Source organism: Micromonas commoda, chromosome 9, assembly GCF_000090985.2.
Source record: "Micromonas commoda chromosome 9, complete sequence".
In the NCBI taxonomy this organism is placed as follows: domain Eukaryota; kingdom Viridiplantae; phylum Chlorophyta; class Mamiellophyceae; order Mamiellales; family Mamiellaceae; genus Micromonas; species Micromonas commoda.
In genome coordinates, this window is record NC_013046.1 from 14,612 (window position 1) to 33,696 (window position 19,085).

General features: G+C 65.4%; 12 protein-coding genes across 12 annotated transcripts; 7 read left to right on the forward strand and 5 right to left on the reverse strand.

Moving 5' to 3' along the window:
* Nucleotides 1-350: 350 nt before the first annotated feature.
* MICPUN_50445 (Multidrug/Oligosaccharidyl-lipid/Polysaccharide flippase) lies at nucleotides 351-1,976 on the forward strand (the record flags this gene model as incomplete). The annotated part of the gene is made up of 1 exon (XM_002504082.1): nucleotides 351-1,976. The coding sequence occupies one exon, from the start codon at nucleotides 351-353 to the stop codon at nucleotides 1,974-1,976; it is 1,626 nt and encodes a 541-aa protein (XP_002504128.1).
* A 303-nt stretch (nucleotides 1,977-2,279) lies between these two features.
* On the forward strand, nucleotides 2,280-2,966 carry MICPUN_114083 (predicted protein; the record flags this gene model as incomplete). The annotated part of the gene is made up of 1 exon (XM_002504083.1): nucleotides 2,280-2,966. One exon carries the CDS (start codon nucleotides 2,280-2,282, stop codon nucleotides 2,964-2,966), a length of 687 nt encoding a protein of 228 aa, XP_002504129.1.
* Nucleotides 2,961-4,680, reverse strand: MICPUN_61025 (predicted protein; the record flags this gene model as incomplete). The annotated part of the gene is made up of 1 exon (XM_002504397.1): nucleotides 2,961-4,680. The coding sequence occupies one exon, from the start codon at nucleotides 4,678-4,680 to the stop codon at nucleotides 3,040-3,042; it is 1,641 nt and encodes a 546-aa protein (XP_002504443.1). The 3' UTR covers nucleotides 2,961-3,039.
* A 171-nt stretch (nucleotides 4,681-4,851) lies between these two features.
* Nucleotides 4,852-5,622, forward strand: MICPUN_61026 (predicted protein; the record flags this gene model as incomplete). Its single annotated transcript, XM_002504084.1, has 1 exon — nucleotides 4,852-5,622. One exon carries the CDS (start codon nucleotides 4,852-4,854, stop codon nucleotides 5,620-5,622), a length of 771 nt encoding a protein of 256 aa, XP_002504130.1.
* Nucleotides 5,623-5,717: 95 nt separating this feature from the next.
* Nucleotides 5,718-5,957, reverse strand: MICPUN_61027 (predicted protein; the record flags this gene model as incomplete). The annotated part of the gene is made up of 1 exon (XM_002504398.1): nucleotides 5,718-5,957. One exon carries the CDS (start codon nucleotides 5,955-5,957, stop codon nucleotides 5,718-5,720), a length of 240 nt encoding a protein of 79 aa, XP_002504444.1.
* Nucleotides 5,958-6,360: 403 nt separating this feature from the next.
* On the forward strand, nucleotides 6,361-7,473 carry MICPUN_108839 (hypothetical protein). Its single transcript, XM_002504085.1, has one exon. It carries the CDS (start codon nucleotides 6,363-6,365, stop codon nucleotides 7,437-7,439), a length of 1,077 nt encoding a protein of 358 aa, XP_002504131.1. The 5' UTR covers nucleotides 6,361-6,362; the 3' UTR covers nucleotides 7,440-7,473.
* A 598-nt stretch (nucleotides 7,474-8,071) lies between these two features.
* MICPUN_61029 (hypothetical protein) lies at nucleotides 8,072-9,258 on the forward strand (the record flags this gene model as incomplete). Its single annotated transcript, XM_002504086.1, has 2 exons — nucleotides 8,072-8,131; nucleotides 8,272-9,258. 2 exons carry the CDS (start codon nucleotides 8,072-8,074, stop codon nucleotides 9,256-9,258), a joined length of 1,047 nt encoding a protein of 348 aa, XP_002504132.1.
* A 51-nt stretch (nucleotides 9,259-9,309) lies between these two features.
* Nucleotides 9,310-11,049, reverse strand: MICPUN_61030 (predicted protein; the record flags this gene model as incomplete). Its single annotated transcript, XM_002504399.1, has 1 exon — nucleotides 9,310-11,049. One exon carries the CDS (start codon nucleotides 11,047-11,049, stop codon nucleotides 9,355-9,357), a length of 1,695 nt encoding a protein of 564 aa, XP_002504445.1. The 3' UTR covers nucleotides 9,310-9,354.
* A 326-nt stretch (nucleotides 11,050-11,375) lies between these two features.
* On the forward strand, nucleotides 11,376-13,565 carry MICPUN_61031 (predicted protein; the record flags this gene model as incomplete). The annotated part of the gene is made up of 1 exon (XM_002504087.1): nucleotides 11,376-13,565. The coding sequence occupies one exon, from the start codon at nucleotides 11,376-11,378 to the stop codon at nucleotides 13,563-13,565; it is 2,190 nt and encodes a 729-aa protein (XP_002504133.1).
* Nucleotides 13,566-13,617: 52 nt separating this feature from the next.
* Nucleotides 13,618-14,654, reverse strand: MICPUN_107054 (predicted protein). Its single transcript, XM_002504400.1, has 3 exons — nucleotides 14,615-14,654; nucleotides 14,288-14,425; nucleotides 13,618-13,999 (listed from the first exon to the last, which is right to left on the reverse strand). Exons 1-3 carry the CDS (start codon nucleotides 14,630-14,632, stop codon nucleotides 13,748-13,750), a joined length of 408 nt encoding a protein of 135 aa, XP_002504446.1. The 5' UTR covers nucleotides 14,633-14,654; the 3' UTR covers nucleotides 13,618-13,747.
* Nucleotides 14,655-14,800: 146 nt separating this feature from the next.
* MICPUN_61033 (predicted protein) lies at nucleotides 14,801-17,365 on the forward strand (the record flags this gene model as incomplete). The annotated part of the gene is made up of 1 exon (XM_002504088.1): nucleotides 14,801-17,365. The coding sequence occupies one exon, from the start codon at nucleotides 14,801-14,803 to the stop codon at nucleotides 17,363-17,365; it is 2,565 nt and encodes an 854-aa protein (XP_002504134.1).
* Nucleotides 17,366-17,584: 219 nt separating this feature from the next.
* Nucleotides 17,585-19,009, reverse strand: MICPUN_84886 (predicted protein; the record flags this gene model as incomplete). The annotated part of the gene is made up of 1 exon (XM_002504401.1): nucleotides 17,585-19,009. One exon carries the CDS (start codon nucleotides 19,007-19,009, stop codon nucleotides 17,585-17,587), a length of 1,425 nt encoding a protein of 474 aa, XP_002504447.1.
* Between the last annotated feature and the right edge of the window lie 76 nt (nucleotides 19,010-19,085).

A 19,085-nucleotide genomic window follows, 5' to 3' on the forward strand; every position in this document is an offset into this window, starting at 1 on the left:
AAGGCTCGACCCACAAAAAGTCGCAGCCTGCTTACTGCGTCGCTCGCAGTGGCGCGTCTCCGGCCCCGTCACTCCTCGAAGAGATACTCTTGTTGGCTTCGGCACCGGTCGCGTGAGAATCTCTGGCCAATGGCAGGTCTTCGACGTCAGATCGTGATCTTCTGACTGTTTTCCCTGTGCGCCGAAACTGATTCGGTGAAATGATGACTGATTCAGGGTGACATTCATACACATCTTACAGAATTTGTGGTTAGCCAAAAAGCATCACCCCCGCTCGTACACGTCGCCGGATTGCTTCCGGACCTCTTCGGCACTCCTCGCAACGCGTCTGGTGGGGTATCCTCGGGGGAATGGGGGCACCTCTCAGCAAAGATGGGTACGAGGAGGTCCAGAGGTGGGATGACGACGGAGAGGGGCTCTTCGATGCGGGTGACGTCAAGGCCGTCTCGGGCACGGGCGCCATGTCTCCCGCGGCGCGCGAAAACGCGGCGACGGAGCTCGGTGGCTTCGTGGGCGAGGCGAGGAACCAGGCAGGCCTTGCGCTCCCCGTTAGCTTGTCCATGGTGTGCAACCGCGTGATGAGTCTCACCTCTGTCGCGTTCGTGGGGCGTCTCGGTCCAGTTCCTCTGGCGGCAGCAGCGCTCGCGACCACCCTTGGCAACGTGACCGGAAACTCAATCATGGTTGGCTTGGCGAGTGCTGTGTCGACGTTGGGGGGGCAGGCGTTCGGCGCGGGTTCGTATCCGACACTGGGTTTCGTGCTGCAGAGGGCAATAATAATACTGACCTTAGCCGCCGTGCCCATATCCCTGGCATGGTGGTGCTCTGAGGGGATCCTTAGGATCCTCGGGCAGGATCACGATTTGGCAAAGGCGAGCGCGTCGTACATCCGAGCGTTGATTCCCGGACTGTTCTTCTACGCGTGGAACGTGTGTCTGACGGCGTACCTCCAGTCGCAACGCATAACCAGACCCGCGGCGCTGGCAGGGGTGGTGGCGGCGGTGATGCACTTCCCCGCGAACGTCGTGTTCATCCACACGCTCGGGTTGGGCTACGTGGGAGCGGGTTTAGCCACGTCTTGGAGCAACGGCGTAGTGCTGTGCCTGAACGTGCTGTACGCGTCGCGGTTCAAGAAGGATGAGCCCGGGCGGGAGACGTGGCCGGGGTTCAGCGTCAGGGCGGCAACGACGGAGTGGAGGCCGTTCCTCAGGCTCGCTCTGCCGGGAATCTTGATGATGAGCGAATGGTGGGCCAGCGAGGCGAATATACTCCTCGCGGGTTTGCTCCCAGACCCGGAGTACAACGTGGCGGCTGTTTCCATTTTCCAGGTGACAAACGCCCTGGCGTTCATGGTGCCCGTGGGGTTCTCAGTCGCCGTGAGCACCAGGTGCGCCAACGAGCTCGGCGCGAGGAGGCCGGCGCACGCGAGGTTTGCATCCAGGGTGGCGTTTTCGCTCATACTGGCCGTGGAATTTATCGTCTCCGCGCTGCTCCTGGCGGTTAAGAAGCACTGGGGCAGGCTGTACACCAACGACGAGAGGATCGTGCGATTGGTGAGCGCGCTATTGGTGCCATTGGCTGTGTACACATTTTTCGACGGCATGTTGTGCGTCGCCACGGGTGTCATCAAGGCGTGCGGCCGGCAATGGATTGCTGGGCCAGTCGTTTTTTTCAGCTATTACGTGGTGGGCATCCCGCTGGCGTGCTGGCTCTCGTTCGGCAGCCCGGACATAGGTGCGATGGGTCTTGTCGTTGGAGGTACCGTGGGCACGATCATACATTCCGTGATCATCCTGGTCCTCGTGCATAACACGGACTGGATCGGCGAAGTGACGAGGGCGCTTGAACGGGTGGAGGCAAACAGCTTTGGGAGGAAAGACGCAGGCGGCGCCGACACCGACGCCGAGGCTCTGCTGCCAGACGTGTGCGCCGAGGTGGAGTTGGAGGACATGAAGAAAAAGTCGGCGGACAACTAGTTAGCTAGCTAGCTGTTAGGCGGGACGAAGAGCTCGTCATCTTAGTTCATTCAACATCAAAATGTTGACGACATCGATAGACTAGACATCGATACTACTCTCTGCAGCTCTGCACTGCTCGTGCGTCATCCAAACGACGAAAGCTTTGCATCGCGGTCGGGTTTGGACACAAGTATCATAGGAGCGCACGCGAGTCCGATGTTGCTCGGCGGAGCCACACTTGTTTGCGCGCCGCATTCGACCAACCCGTTGTTGATTGCTCCCCACCAGACCCAGCCGCGAGCGTCACGTCGGGTCGTGGCTATGGCTGCGAGCAAGAAGAAGATGGTCGCCCTTCACGGCAAAGGTGGGACCGCCGCTTCTTTCGAGGAATACATGCGGCCGCTGGTCGAGGCGACGAGCGATACGTGGGAATGGGAGTTTATCGACGGCCCGTTCGAATCCGCGCCGGGCAAGTGCTGGTGGCAGCTCAAGCCCGGCGAGCGCACCTTCGAAGCGAAGGAGCTGATCGGTTGCGACGAATCACTCGCCTTGCTCGACCGGCATTGGCCCTTCGACGGGGTGATGGGCTTCAGCCAGGGTGCTATGCTCGCGGCGATCGCGTGTGGCCGGGGATTGGGTCCTGGTTCCACCAAGATGGGTCGTCCGCCCGTCGCCATCATCGCGGGGGCGGCGTTCCCCACCTGCAGGGGCGCCGACGTTAACAAGTTGAAGATGTTGGAGTACGCGGCAGCCGAAAGCGAGGTTGTGGTTCCCGAGTCCGTGGCGGCGTCCCCCGGGGCGTTGAATTTCGACCCGCTCGTCAAAAGTTTGCACGTCATCGGCAAGAGGGACGCGATGAATCCGCCGGAGCAGGGCATGAAGGTGGCTGAGGCGTTCGGCCCGGGCGCTCAGTTGCTCGAGCACGGCGGAGGTCACACCGTCCCGCTCGACGAGGACGCCATGAGGCGGTACCTCGAGGTGATGGGGGTGGAGGTGAACGCGCCGTGAGGGTATCCCCGTCGATGTGATATATACAGTAGACTACGAAGACGAATCGTGTCGTCGCGCGCCGTCGTCGGCTTCACACGAACGCGGCAGGCGCGGACCTCAGCATCGCCCTGAGCTCCTCGAAGTGTCCAGCGCACGCGTGCGCAGCCTGACCGGCGGACGCGCCCTGGGCGACGACGAGGTCCTTGAGCGCCGCGCCCATCGTCCTCGCCAACTCCTCGTGGAACCACACCAACTCGTGCTCCATGTGCTGGCGGCACTTGTCGTACCTGCCCATCGCCTGGGTCCTCGCGATCCTCGTGTCCGACGCGGCGAGCTCCAGCTTCTGTTTCTCCTCCCGCCTCGGCCCGGGCTCGGGGACGCCCATGGCCGCCGCCTTCTGATCCAGGCGCTCGATCTGCTTGCACAGCCTGTTGTAATGGTCCACGATGGCCTTACGGGCGTCGCACGCGGAGACGCACGCCTGCGTCAGCGCCACGGCCCCATCGAGCGGCTCGCCGAACGCGGCTGTCACCGCGGCAGCCTGCGCGTTAGGAGGCCCCGACGCGGACGCAAACAGTTTCGCCGCGTTGGTCCACTCCACACCGTTTGTACGCGTCTCAAACACCGCCTTGGCCTTCGCCTCCGTCTCGTCTAGGTCCACGACCACCCGCGCGAACTCCATCAGCACGGACCCGGTCAGCTGCGCGTGCTTCACCAGCGCCGACGTGGCGGACGAGAGCTTGTCGAGTCGACCCTTGAGCTTGCCGACGTACTCAGCCACGTCGAGGAAGTGCTGATCCTCCGTGATGCCGTCGCCGGGCGCACCCTGAGATGCGGGTGCGCCGGACCCGAGGAGAACATCGCCCGTGGGGCCGGACTGAGACGCGGTCGCTGCGGGCTGTTCCGTCGTCGCAGCCGCGGCTGCGGGGGGCGACTTGGCCGGCGACGCCGCGCCTCCCGCCGCCGCCGCCGCCGCGCTGGCCGCGCCTCCCGCGGCCGCCGCCACGCCGCTGATGCCCTGCGCGGCGGCACTCACCAGGTTCGCGGCCGTTCCCGAGTCATCGAGTCGCACGGTGTGGTTGAACCAGTCGCTCACTCCCCGCACGGCGTCCGAAGTGATGCCCCTCTCGTACCACGGCACCCGCTCCGACCAGCTCGCCTTGTCCTGCTCCTCGAGGAAGATCTGCAGGTCCTTGGACTCGCGCATGATCGGGTGGGCGGCGATCCTGGCGACGAAGACGGCCAGATGCCTTCGCCTGGCCTCGATCGCCGCGCTCGTCGGGTCGTCGTTCGCCACCAGCGTCTTCTGCGGCAAGGACGGCACGATGATGCCGTCCGTGGTTGCCCGGAGCTGCTTCCATAGCCACTCGAAGTCGCTATACCTGCGCGTCACGCACCCGCTGACGTTTGTGTACCCTGATAGGGTGCTCCAGTACGTCACTTTGTACTCCACGTGCTTGCTCATCCCCTCACCCGCGCGGTGCGGGTCCGACACCTCAATCTGAAGATCTCCAGAGCCCGCGGCCTCGTAAGCCGGGACGCTCACCTCCACCGGCGCCGGGCGCACGCCGACTTCCATGCTGACGGCCGGCGGGTTTGAAGGAGGGGCCGCCGCGGCGGACTCCGCGTCGACGCTCATGGCTGGAGAGTCCTCCAGGCGCGCGCGATACTGCCCTTGGGCGTTCCCCGAGGCTCCTCCAAGTTTGAAACTGGATAAGCGCCCGCCAGTCATCACACAGTCACAGCTTCCGAGAAAGTTCCTCTGGGGAGTTCGACACTTTGGCGGGAAGCCCGAGGAGCGAGTCCGCACTACGAGCGGCGCGCGCTACGGGAATCTCTCACGTCTCCGAGGGATCGAAAGCGAGCGTCAGGTCTCGCGCGCGCCGATCCCAGACGGGCCATAATGCCGGCACTCGACCGGCCTCGACGGGAAAAGAAGAACGGGAACAGTAGCAAGTTCAGCCCCGACCCTCCCAGGAAGTCGAAGAAGAAGAAGGCCGTGCCCAAGCAGGTCACGGCGCGCAAGCCGCGCGTATCGACGAACGCCGCCCACCTTCGGCGGAGGAGCGCCAGACCGGTAAGCGTGAACCCCTCGGACCACTCGGAGGACCCGCTGTGGTACCTCGCCGACCTCGCCGCGGAGATACCCGGCGGGGTCGGCTCGCCCCCGAACCGCGGCGGGAACCTCCAAACGCGCGAGAACGTCGACGGGCGCGACGTCGGCGAGCGCGTTCGATTGACGCGCGAGGCGATCGCCCTGGAAGTCTCGCGGCTGGACGACCTGAGGCGCGCGAGGCTCGGGCTGAGGGACCTCAGGGAGCGCCGGCTGTCCCTGGTCGCGGGCGAGGGCGTCCGCGCGGAGGAGCTCCTCGCCGCCATCGCGCGCCTGGAGGAGGCGTGGCGAGCGTTCCTGGCGCGAAACGAGGTGAGGTGGAGTGACCAGCTCAGAAGGGACGGCGAGTCGCAGGTGGAGGCCAGGAGGAGGCAGCGCGCCACCGAGGCGAGGGTGGCGCGGCTTGAAGGTCTCGCCAAGTCACTCGCGAGGGAGAGAGCTGACGCCGCGCACGCCTCGCCGGTGACCCCCGCGACCGGCACGCGCGCGACGAATCCCATCGCGACATTCGAGGGTCGCGAGTGCGCGCCGTTTTCGCGCACCCCGCCTTGGAAGGGGTAGAGGGACGGTGTTGGAGTATAGAACGAGCGTAGAACGACGGAAAAAGTCACACGTTGTCACAGTTGTAAGCTAGACTACTTAACATCGAGTCATCGTCAGTCCACGGTGCAGAAAACCCGCGACTTGGTCGTCGGATAGTGAATCTTCACCGGGGTCCTCTCATCCGGGTCGCTCTCCTTCTTCTTAGTGAGCGTACGGTTCAGCGCCTCCTCTCCAGCCACAGCCTTGACGCTGTCGATGCCTGAGTCCCAGCTCACCCACCTTATTTTGTCCCGGTCGAAGAACATCTTATCAGCCTTCTTCTGGATCTTGTCCTCCTTGTTGCAAGTTTCCATCCTACGCGTACAAAGAGGGGGGCGGATGGAACGGGAAGGTGGTCAGCTCTCGGCCCCGGTCGCGCGGGGTGAGCACTGGGCCCGTGTCGGTGTTTTTTTGGCGATTCCCGGTGGGGTTGGGGCCACACTGCGGGTTGGTCGGGTTCTGGACTGGGGCCCACCAGATGTTCGCCTCCCTCGTGGTACCGCGCCCGCGCGACATGTTTGCGTCCTGTTTCGACCCAAACGCACGTCTCTCTGCGCCGTTCTGCAGTGACAACGACTGGCGGGGGCAACCCGCAAATTCCCCAAATCCAGTCTGCCAGTTTTGGCACGCCGCGCGAAGAACTCGCTCATATTTCAAAAAGCCTTAGAGACCCGTCGGCTGCGGCACACAGCGCTGTCGCTGGCGTCTAGAATATTGGCATGCCGAGGCCGGAGCCGACGCCTCACAGGCGCCAGACTCGCGCGAGGCAGTTCGCCGCCGAGGATGTTGTCCGCAGGGATCAGAGGGACAGAGCCCGGATCGACTTTGACAGACGTTACGAGGTTGACGACGGCGACTCGGAGGTGAGGAATCGACCGGTGCTCACCCAGGCTCAGCTTCCCGCGGCGGTCGCGGTGGCATCCATGCTGTACGCCCAGGGTAAGTCCGACGATGCACGTAAGGTTTTGCGCCAGATACTCGCCCTGGACCCCCACGACGCGGTGGCTCTGGAGCTTCTCAAGCGTGTGGCCCATTCGGCGGCGAGCGCGGTGAAAGCCGCGGACGCGATGGCGGCGAACATGGAGGCCGCGGGCGAGGCCGCGCGGCGCAGGGATGAGGCGAGGATCGGTGAGATGGCGCGCGCGAACGACGAGAACGACGCGCCCGAGGCGATCCCGATGAGGACGGGCAAGAAGGTATTCCCCGAGCGGGCGCCGCGACGGCTCCCGCTGTGGCTCGACGAAGACGACGTCGACGAGGACACGCGCGATTCTAAGGATCTCGACGACGCGCTCGCCATGGCGCGGACGGCGCTGGACCCCGCGTTATTCGCGCGTGGGTTCTCCTGGTCGGATCGGGAACGGCCGATGTTCCACGACAAAGAGACGGAGGATGACATTCGCAAGGGAAAGAAACGCGGCGTGGTTGCTCCAAAGGTGACCACCGCAGAGCTCGACGCCCACCTGGAGGCGAAACTGGCCCGTGAGGCGGCGCAGAAAAAGGCGGACTGGGAGTTGGAGGTCAGCGAGGCCCAGAAGGCGATGGCAAACATGCGCGCGGAGGAGGATGCCGAGAAGGACGCGCGAAGGGCCAAGGTCATCGCCATGCGGAAGGGCCTCGACGAGGGGTTGGCGCTGGCCAGGGCGAGGCACGCGGAGGAACACGCGCACAGGGTGAAGGAGTCCGTGGAGGCGTCCTCCGGGAACGATGGCGGGGGTGGTGAGGTTGCGAGGACGGGTAAAAAGCTCCTGCGTCCACGGAAGCGCGAGCCAGCGCCATGGGCCATGCGGAGATAGGCGCGCTAACTGGTCTACAAATCTAATAAGGGTCAGTCTTCGTCCTCCGATGCATCGCTCTCGTTTTCTTCTTCTTCATCCCCCTCATCCTCCCCGCTGTCGTCCTCTTCATCGCTACTCTCGTCTCCGCCCTCGGACTCCTCCTCGTCTTCCTCTCCGTCCGTCGGCATCTCCGCGAGCTCAGCCTTCTCGGTCAACAAAGCTTTACACTCCAGCGCCATCGCGTCGGTGGGAAACCTCGCAAGGAGCGCGTTGCACGCCGAGAGCGCGTCTCCGTACTTCTTTTCCTTGAGGCAGTTCATCAGGACCAGTTGCATGGACATCCTGGACCCCGCCTCATCCCCCTCACCAGCCATCGCGGTCTGCTGTGTCGCGAGGTTCAAAAGAGACGCAAAACTACTGGCAAAATATCCATACCCGCGTGTGCGGTGTTGCCCATTTTTTTTGTATGGACAAACAGTCTCCGGGCAAAATAAAATCCGAGACGAACCAATGGGAGAGCGCCAAGGTGGATTTTGACGAAGCAAAACGCCTTGGCTCGCCTCAATTTATGGACGACGGATGTGCCCGGGAGCTCCACTCTATTGACTCCACCCCGTCTCCTATCTGAAGAGAGAAACCACCAGTCAAAGATGGCCGCGATTATCGGCCAGTCCGCGTTCGTCCGCGTCGCCCCCAAGGCTGTCGCCAAGGTGCGTCGTCCCTCCGAGAGGACTCATCCAAAACGACGAACGCAACAGAATGTTCTCCTCGATCGGAGTAACACTTTCCCCGAGACCGATCCAACGCCCCGAACCCCTACGCTGACGCCTTCCCGACCCAAACATCGCAGGCGCAGCGCGTCAACACCAAGCGCGCCGTGGTGTGCTCCGCCGTCAACGACGAGCGCGACGCCTCGAAGGCTGCCGCGGTCGCCGCGGCCGCGGCTGTCGCGCTGTCCACGGCCTCCCCCGCGCTGGCCATCTCCGCGCGCCTCGAGGGAACCGAGACCGCCAGGCTCATCGAGGAGGCGCAGGTCTCCAAGAAGAAGCCCGCTGCGGCACCCGCGAAGGCTGCCGTGAAGACTGCGCCCGTTCCGAAGACCGCCGCTCCCGGGGCCCAGTACCCCAAGCCCGGCAACGCCAAGGCTGAGAACGCGGACCTCCGTCTGCCCGAGGTTAAGTTGGCGGTGCCTGAGCCCACGAAGGCCGCCAAGCCCGCGCCCGTGACCAAGGCGACCGTGAAGGCGCCCAAGCCCGCCGTGGGCAAGCCCTCGGCCCCGGTGATCCCCAAGAAGGCCACCGCGCCCAAGCCCGCCGCGGTCAAGCCCGCCGCTCCCGAGAAGGCTGTCGTCAAGACGGCTCCCGTTCCCAAGACCAGCGCTCCCCGCATCGACGCGAAGCAGGCCAAGGCTAATCTCGCCGAGCTCAAGGTTGAGGCTCCCACCGCGACGAAGGGCGGCAAGGGCATGCAGCTCGCCAAGGAGGCGCCCAAGACGAGGCTCGAGAAGTACGCCGCGGCGGGCGGCATCGGTGGCGCCGGTCTCGCGGGCCTCCTCGGTGCGGGCAAGGCGGCGGGTAAGGCGGCGGCGGCGAAGGGAGCCGCGGGCAAGGCGGCGGCGGCGGCCACTCAGGCGGACGCGCTCGAGGCGGCGGCCGTATTGGTGGCCGGTGGTGCGGTTGGACAGACGGGAACCTCCATCATCACCAAAAACTCGCGCATCCGCAAGATTCGCATCACCCCCAAGGGCGAGCTCCCGCTTCCCCTGCAGACGGCGGCGGCCTTGGCGGTGCCCGCGTCCTTCCTCTTCACCCTCGTCACCATCCTCGCATCCCTGTGATCGACGACGCGTGTCTAGTGATTCCGGAACCATAGCGCTCGCGTGTTGTTTAAAGCCAAATACAATTTCTTCAACTCAAAAGAATTGCCCTATTCGTTACTTCCCCCCCTCGAGCGCTCGCCAGAACCTACTTCTTCTCGTCGGATCGCTCGCGAATTCCCCGAGGCACGCGGAGGTGCACGTCGTCGACCCCGGCTTCTCCACCCCCCGCGCAATCATGCACAGGTGCGCCGCGCGGCACGCCACCATCACCCCGGATGCGCCCGTCGCAGCCGCCACGTCCCTGGCGATGTCTCGCGTCAGGCGCTCCTGAACCTGAAGCCTGCGCCCGTGCATCGTCACGATCTTCTGTAACATCGCGCGGGACACGTCCTTCCTCGAACCCGTCGTCGCCACGTGCACAGCTCCGTGAAAGGGCAGCAGGTGGTGTTCGCAAAGCGTGGCGAGCTCCAGATCGCGCACGAGCTCCGTCTCCCCCGACCCGTCCGATCCGTCGACCATCTTCCTCTTCTTACCTCCCAGGGCCGTCGCGGGTTCGGCGTCAGCCGCGGCGTGACCTTCCCTGGACGCGGCCATGAGGTCCGCGTACCTTCGAGCGGTCAGCGACAGACGATCGGCGTCCATCTTCGCTCCCAGGCCGAGCGCGCGCATCATGCCCTCGACAGCCTCGGCCACAGCTTGAGGCGCGGGCGGCGGCGACGGCGTCCCGAGCGCCGCCTCGAACGGCGTCGCCGGTCGCGCATCGAGCGACACGGACACCTCGGACGGCACCGCGAAGTTGTGCGAAGAGTCGGTGGGCGAGTCCCTCCCGCCGCCGCCGCCGCTGGGACACTCGTGGAGCGCGGTGGACGTGGACGCGGCTTCGGCGTCGGTGACGGTGTTGTACGTGTTATACGTGGTGACGGCGGTTCCCGGGGACGAACCAACGCGGTCGTCGTCGATTCCGTTCGTCGGGGAGACCGACCCGCACACGCACCGTCGGCACACCGCGTCCGCGCCGTGCGTCGTCCATCGACCGCCGCTCCCGTTACCAAACTCGCCGAGCCCGACGCCCGGACCTGGTCCCGCGCCGACGCCCGCGCCGAGCATTGCGCGAAACTCCGCTCCGTACCCGTCCGCGTCGTTCCCCCTCCCTCCTGTGGCGAAGCAACCCGTCGCGGCCTCGCCGCTGACGGGGATCGGGCCGAACGGTCCCATCTGGGCCGCCTCGAGCACCACGTGCACCCCCCTGGGCGCGGCGCCCTCGTGCAGCGCAGTAGCGATGTCCGCCGCGAGCCTGTTTGGGTTCTGCAGCCTCCTGGCAAACACCTCGGCGAGCCTCGCCACCTTGCTCAGGCCCACGATCTGACCCCTGGACGGGACGTATCCGACGTGTGCGCGGCCGTAGAACGGAAGGAGCGAGTCCTCCGCGGTGGAGAAGAACGGCACGTCGCGGATGAGCACCACCCCGGGCCTGGCGAGGAGGTGGTCGTCGACGGCGCCGCCCGATCGTTCCGCGCCCGTCGCCGCGCGCTCGGCCTCGATAGCCGCGTTCGCCTCGTCGCTCTCTAGCCCCGGCTCGTGGAACAGCGCGCTGCCCACGGCATCGATCGCGCTCATCCCGTACCCACGCACCGCGAACGCCATCGCCTTTGCCACGCGCTTCGGGGTGTCGGCGAGGCCCTCGCGGTGGACGTCCTCTCCAAGTGCCTCGAGCATGGCCCTCACCGACCGCTCGAGCTCGTCCCTGTCCACCTCGACGCCGCCGGCATTGTGTGATGGCGCGGGCGCCTTATCGGTCGCGGACGTCATCCCCCGACGCTCGATACGACCGCGAGCCTCGAACCTCGACCGCGGCACCTCCTGCACCGCCGATCGCAAAAGTGCCCTCAGGCCGTGGTCGTCAGCGCCGGCAAAATGGGGTTGCGTGGCTCTGGTCCGTTCTCACGTCAGGTTACGCGGCACGTATGACAACCAGTCAGAAACCATCGGCGAAATTGGGCCCACGTTCGTGGAAATTCCCACATTTTGGCCACATTTGGCAACAAAGTTTTGGTGACGAGGACCGCAGAATCGGCCAATCGGCTCCGCGCAGAAGGCACCGCTCGAGCTCGGAATCGTGGCGAGTGTCGATTGTGATGGCGGTATCCGATCCACCGAGTCGACCGGCGTCGAGCGTCGCCACCGGGAAGTCTTCGCCCGTCGCGGGCGGCGACGTCGAGGGAGACATGCTCGGCGGCAGCACCACAGTCGACGACTCGAGCGAGTTCGCGCTTGGCTCCTCCGACGTCGTCGATGCGTCCGTGTCGCTGGAGGGAGACGTCGAACGCACGCCCCCGAGACACGAGCGCGGACCGTCTCTCGTGCACGATATCGTGACGAGCGCCATCGACAAGGCTGAGGAGAGCGCGGAGGCGTGGGAGGCTGTCGACGCTGCAATGGAGAGGGCGACGGAGGGTATATCCAAGAGCGGCTCGATGGCTGGGAGCAGGCCGCCGACCGCGGGGTCGCAGGGCACGCAGGTGCACAACCTGGTCGAGGATGCGATTCATAACGTGGAGCAACAGGCAGAGCAGAGCGAGATCATCCACACGCTCGTCGACGGTGTCGTTCAGAACGTGATCGACTCGGCAGAGAAGAATCCCGACGACAGGCCCCCATCCGTGGTCGCGCACGACGTCAGCACCGCGTCGAACACGCAAGAGTTTGATGAGAGCAACGAGTACAGCGCCGACTTCGAGAGCGCAGATCCGACGGATCCCAGCTCCGGGGATATCGCGCGCTCGCTCATGCCCAGCAGCAAGTTGTCGTCCATGCAGGACATGGAGGCAGCCGCCGACGTATCCGAGATGTCTCCAAAGGCTGTGGGCGGCGCAACGGGAGACCTCTTCGCCGCGACCCGCAAGACGACGGCCGAGCCGCAGCCCGATCCCGATCCCGAGCCCGAGCCCGAGCTCGAGCCCGAGCCCGAGCCAGAATCCCTGTCGCTCATGCCCAGCAGTAAGTTGTCGTCCATGCAGGACATGGAGGCAGCCGCCGACGTATCCGAGATGTCTCCAAAGGCTGTGGGCGGCGCAACGGGAGACCTCTTCGCCGCGACCCGCAAGACGACGGCCGAGCCGCAGCCCGATCCCGAGCCCGAGCCCGAGCTCGAGTCCGGACCGGTGGAGGCGAAAGAATCGTCTTCGATGGCCGACCCTGAGTACAGCGCTGACTTTGAGGATGCTCCCGCGGAGTACAGCGACACGTTTGAGGATCCGGAGACGCTGAGCAAGTCCAAGCTGTCCGCCGGGGGTTCACCCAAGCCATCGCCGCCGAGGGATCCCGCTCCGCCCGCGGCCAAGGCCAAGGCTCGCAGGCCCGCGCGCAAGTACACGCTGCCACCGGTGAAGCCCTCCATGCAGCGGTCTCAGCTGGGCAAGATGGTTGAGAGCGAGAAGAAGTCTGGCCCCTCGTTTGGGTTTGGCACGGCGACGAGGTTCGACTTCCAGAAGAAGACCCCGGAGGAGTCGCTAGCGTTGAACGCGAGTCTTCGAAGGAACCGAAGCAGGCTCGGGGATACGGGTCCAAAGTACGAGGTACCCGGTCCGGGGTATTACAAGGCCGCCAACTCGGTGGGCAGGCAGGGGTACTCTGAGCGAAGGACAATGCCCAGCGGATGCTTCGGGAGGGCGTCCAGGGACGCGGCTGGTAAGGCTGAGGATCGTCAGAAGATCGCCCCGGCGCCCGTGGCTTACACCCTTCCGGACTCCGTCGGCCGGCAGCCCCACTCCATGAAGGAGACTCTGCCGTCGATATCGTTCACCAAATCAAAGCGTCGCGTCGGCGCGGCGGCGCTCAGGTACGACGAGACAATCTCCCCGGGCCCGGTGTACCAGGCGGCCAGCGGGATCGGGAGGCAGGCGCTGAGCGGGAAGTACTCCGCCAACCCCATACGTTTCCCCAAGGAGCTGAGGAGCACAGATAGGACCAAGAAGAACCCCGACGAGGTGCGTTGGGCGTCCGTTCCGGGTCCCGGAGCGTACGCGCTGCCAAAGTCGGTTGGTCGGCAGGCGGAGTCGCACCGCGGCACGCTCCCCGCGGTGTCGTTCGGCACGTGCTACAGGGAACAGGCCGCGAAGGCGAGCCTTGGAAAGCTACAGGCGAAGGCTATCCTCGGCGGCGCGCTCGGTCCCGGTCCCGCGGCGAGGACCTTGCCCAGCGGGGTCGGCATGCAGCGGCTGAGCGGCAACGTCACGCTGCCCACAATTGGCTTCACGAAGGGCGAGAGGTGGCAGACGCGGCGAAGCAAGCTGGACGTGCCCGGCCCCGGCGCGTACCGCGTGTGACGGTCGTTCTAACGTGTAATGTCTGAGATGAGCGCGTCGACGGAACAGCTCTCGTGTAGTTCTCAAATCGAACGTCGATCACATGCGAAGATCAGGCCTAATCTAATTTGACCGCACCTCGCACCCAACCACCCGACTCGGCATACACCCCCACCAGTTCTACAGCGTTCCCGCGCACTCGCTTAGAAGGCGAGGCGGGTGAAGAACCAACGAGACTTGCCAGTCTTGAACCTCTCCTCCAGAATCTTCTTGGCCTCCTTGCGCGCGGCAACCTTCTTCGTCGCGTTCTCCAGCGCGTCGGGGGTGACGGTAGCCTTGAGGTCCACGTCGAGGGTGTAGCGGGTGGGCATGAGGTGGTTGTAGTTGACCGTCTTGATGAACGTCTTGACGCGAGAGTGCTTGTCCTGCTTCTTCTTGTCCATCTTCTTGGTCACCTGGTGGGTTGAGAGGGGGAGGGAAGGACGGTCAGCGCTCCGCCGAGGGCTGCAAATCTATCTAAACCTGCCCCACTGTGGGACTGGGAAATAGGGTTTTCCCCGGGCCATCGCGCGGTCCCGGACGCGCGCCACGGACGCGACGCGACGCGACGACGCAACCGATAATCGCAAATCCGGGACACGCTCTATGGTCCCGCTCTAGCGAACACGATGGGCGGCGCGGGGTCGACCCGGTCGATCCCCGCGCGGCGCCCGCCAAAACACCGCCGTGGCCGTGATTCTCACCTTGCGAGGGTAGGTCGCGAGACCGCACACGAGGGCGTGACCGTAGGGGCGGGAGGAGGTGCCCTCGTCATAGTTCTTGACGATGACAGCCTTCTTGCCCGCATAGCGGCCCTGAAGGAGCACCACGACCTTGTTGGCCTGAGGGGTAACGGGGGTAAGGGATCGTCAGCGGCGATGTCCGAGGGCGGCTTCGCGGCGAAGGCAATCTTTCGCCTGAGAGTGGAGAAAAATAAGCCGGAGGGCGACGGATCGACGGCGCGAAACGGGCGTCGCGCTCGTCTCGTCGTCGCACGACCCGCCGGGACGATGCTGTGGGATATCACGCACCTTGAGGAACTTCACCATCCTGAAGCTACCTTAGCTTGCGTCTTGGTTAGAGGGCGACGACGCAGGCGGGGTTCGGCTTTTGAGAGTTTGGGGTTTTGCCTCGGAGTTGCGGCCGACCAGTTTCGGTCGGACGGACAGCTTCGAAGAAAACGCTTGGAGCCAGTGCTGCGCGGGCACCTCTCGCACATGTCTCTGCGGACCGCCGCGTGCACGCGCGGGCCACGCTCGGTGGCGCGAAGCATCGCGTCGTCAGCTCGCGGTGCGCGAAGGAGGCCTTCGACCGTGGGGAGAATTCGCGGCTCCACCGGCTACACGGTCGACGAGGGCGCCCGGGCGATGGAAAACAGCCGGGGGCGCTCCGCGGGGCGCGCGGGGACGAGCGGGCATGGTTCCGCGGAGCGTCCCGACGTTGCATTCAGGCGCAGTACGCTGAGCGAAGACGTGCGAGACATGCTTTGGGTGCCCCCCGAGGCCGAGGACCCGAGCTTTGGGCGGGATGACCCGGACGAGGGTTGGAGTTTCGACCCCGCGAGCGGTCTGATGGACCCGCGCGCGTCCCCACCGGCGACCGCGGACTGCGACGATCGAACGGCGGCGAGAGTCCTCAGGGGACTCGCGCGCGCGTCGCTGAAGAGGATCCGCGCGGGGGACATGACGGTGAGGGATGACGGCGCCGCGCACGCCAATCTTCTGTCCACGCTGATGGAGGACATCAGACGCGGCGGGATGGGGACCGACGGGCCGACGTCGACCTATCACGCGCTCGCGTTGAGCCTGGCCGCGGTGGAACGCCGTTGCGTCGACCTGTACGTCTCCGCGGGCGGCACCTCGCGGGGAACGTCGCCGATGCTCTCGGAGGTGCTCGCGTCGGAGGAATTCTCCAAAGCCGTCGGCGAAGCGGGTGACGTCGCGGGAGGAATCGGGCTGCTGGCTAGCGCGCTCCCGTGGGCGCTGCGACGCGCGTTACACCCGCGGTGCATGAACCTTCGTAACGTCGTCTGGCACGGTCACATCGCGCCCCCCGACGCGCAGCCGGAGCTCGCCGCCTTGGCGTTGGCGCTCGCCGCATCCGTCCCGGCGCCCACCGGAGACGGAAGGGAAGGTGCCTCAGGGTCAGGGTCGGAGGTGGGCACCTCAGGGTGGGAAGTGGGCACCGGTCGAACGCTCGCGCGCCACGACGCCGAATTGGTCGATCACGTCCCGGAGCGCCTCGCGCGCGACGGGTGGTGGCGTTCGCCCCGCGCCGCCGACGAGGTGGCCGAGATCGTGGCGTCGTCGACGTTTATGCCCGACGGTTGGAGGGACGCGGCGTCACATGCGGCGAGGGACCTGATCGAACGGGGCGACGACGCGCGGTTCGTCGCCGTCGCGTGTCCCGCTCTCGAAAGCGCGCTGCGGGAGATGTTCGCGGCGGTCAACGACGCCCCGGAGGCGCTCGTCGCGAGGCTTGGCGAGTATTACGCCACCATGGACGGTTTCGGGCAGTCACGCGTGCACGACGTGATCCTGCATCCCTGGCGCGCGCCGATCGAACCAGCGCGCCCGGACGCGAGACGACCGAACGCGTTGCCGTCAAAGTTACCTCCGGGTGCGAGGAACGCCCTCGAGGACCTGTTCATGCGCGACAGGGGACCCGCGCTGAGGGCGGCGTACGCTCACGGTTCGGTGTCTCTCGATCCCCGGGCCGGGGACGGGGCGAGAGGGGGGGATGGGGCGCGAGGGGGGGATGGGGCGTGCGTCAGGCTCCTCCTCCTGATCGTTTTGGACATGTGCGTCGCGGGAGAGACGCTCGAGGACTTTGATGGACGCTCGGACGGCGATGGATTTGACTCGTCGACGGACGCAATCGGGAGCGGGCCGACCTCTTTCGCTCGTCCCACGCTCGCCGGGTACGATGCGCGCTTTCATCCATCGGTGCGATTCCGCGCGTCGCTCGAGTCGGCCTTTCGATCCATGCGGCCGATCGCCGGTCCCTCGCCTCGGTTCACGTGCACATTCACGGCCGACGGGGGGGATGGTGACGGACGGGGTGGTGAGGCGCTCGTGCTGGTGTTTGACTCCGAGGCTGGCGGGGAAGACGGGAAACCAAACGCACGCGCGGGGTTCACGGAGAAGACCGACAAGCTCGGAAACGACTCCGAAACGCGAGAAACCGCGCTGAGAGAAATCGTGAACGGGTTTCTGGACGTCGGAGATGCCCCCGACGGCTCTTCCGCGGCGCTCGCGCGCTGGGTCCTCGGAGATGAAAAAGTCGTCGCCGCCGCCGTCACCAGTTGCCCTCCGCCGGCTGGACCGTTCGCGGGCGCCGAGGCCCTTCGCGCGGCGGCGGACGAAGTCGCGTCGGCTTCGACGGCGTACGCGAGCTGGATCGAGCGTCTGGTGGGCGCCGCCGAACGCAGGGAGGCGAGGAGTAATCAGAGGCGGCAGCTCGTCTCGCTGTTGAGCCACCAGAAGAGCGTCGCGCTCGGACTGTGCGCTTTGCTCCTCGCGGCGGAACGCATGGAACGAGTCGCGGGTGGGTGCGCATCCGACGAGGCGGAAATCGGCGCTTCAACGACTAAGCTCTTATCGCAGGCGGCGAGCGTCAGGGCGGCGTGCGAGGCGGGCCAAGGAGCGGACGCGGCGAGGGCGGCTGTTGGGGCGTGGCAAACCAAGGCGGGGCGCGCGCTGCTCGAGACGTGCGTTCGAGCTCAACAGGCGAAACGGTTCTCGATGAGCCAAGATCAGTGGAGATCTAGAATAGTAGAATAACAAAAGTAGACTACGAGTACACGATATTGTGCGTAATAACCAACAGTCCCCTCCCAAGCGCCTTGCGCTCTGCAGGGCGGGGCCCTCTCCAAACATTACCAAGAAAAAATAGCCGGGGCTGCGGCCCGGTGTGCTCCTCGCTCCTCGGCGAACCGTTTTCGACTTTCGACTTTACGGCATCCGTGAGCGACTCATCAATACGAAACGACTTCCGCCCGATTATGGGGCGGCGGCGACGCGCTTAAGGAGCGCGAAGTTGTCCGCGATGATCTTCGTGGACGGGGAGATCCTGTAGTTGATGTCGTTCGCCTTCGCCCACGCCTGCAGGAGAGGCCTCAGCTTGTGGTAGTTGTACCTGGGCATGGTGGGGAACAGGTGGTGCTCCAGCTGCGTGTCCATGCCACCCCAGATCCAGGTTTCGAGCGGGCCGAACACCGTGTCCGCATCGCGCGTGGATCGGAACTGACCCTCCACGTACTCCGCACCCTCGCCGTACTCCATGATCTCCTCGCTCTGGTGCGTCGCCGACACCAAACTCGCGACGATGAAACCGGAGAGGAAGACGCTGCCGATGGCAACCTGCCAGGGCATGCACGTCGCGAGCCAGAAGTAGTTGATGCCGAGGAGCACGAGTTCCTTCTTGTCCTTGCGCTTCCACGCGGACTCGGCGCTGTGGAATCGCCAGAGCCAGAACATGATGGACAGGAGAGGGTACCCGTAGATGTGCTGGTACTTCCTCATCGCGCTGTCGGGGCGGCCGGACTCGCTGGGGGGCCTCAGGAAGAAGAAGGGCTCCATCATCACATCGTTGTCCAGGTGCTCCTCGTTGGTGAACGTGTGGTGCATGGAGTGCTTCTGCGACCACCACTCCACGCTGTGCCCGTTGAGGAGCGTGGGCATGTACCGCAACGCGTCGCACAGGGGACCGCGGCCGTGGACGTAGTCGTGACCCAGCCAGCCAGCCTGCACCATACCCAGACCGAGGAGGACGGTGGCGAGCCAGGGGTTGGAGTACGCGAAAAACTGACCCGCGGCGTACAGACCAGCCACCTGCACGAACGCCCACGCCTCCTTGAACACGTTGCGCTTGAAGAAGCCGTCGTTTTCGAGCTTGGCGCGGAGTTCGCGGAAGCTCATGGACGCCGCGTACTCGCTCGGGCTAGGAGCCTTGTACTCGGACTCGGGCGGAGGGTCGCACTTCGGGAGCTTCTTGAGCCTGTCCAGAGCCTTGCTGCTGCCGTTGGGTCCGTAGGAGTGCAGCGCGTAGAAGGCGTCGGTGGCGTCGCGGCCGTCGAAGAACCATATCCAGCGCTCGCCGCCGGGATGAGCCTTGGCCCACCCGCGCGCGTCGTACCACTGATCGTCGATCTTGATGCGCACGGGCTCACCCTTGGGCTTGTCATTGGTGGGCACGGCGATCGCGGCGCTGAGGGGATTGGCGCCTCCCACGCGCACGGCCTCGGTCTTCGGCTTGGACTTGGGAGGCTCGGCGTCATCGGTGATGGGTGGGCTGATGGCCGCACGGGTGGTCAGCACGGGCTTGGACCTGAGGGCGACGCGAGACCTGACGCGCGATGACGCGGCGGTGACGCGCACAGTGACGCGCGCGGTGAGCGCCTGGTGGGGCGCGCAAAACGCGGACATGGCGTTCTACTGCGTGGCAACCGAGGGGTAATCCGCGCGAAGATAAACCTCGACCGTGGACTCCTCACGCTCGGGG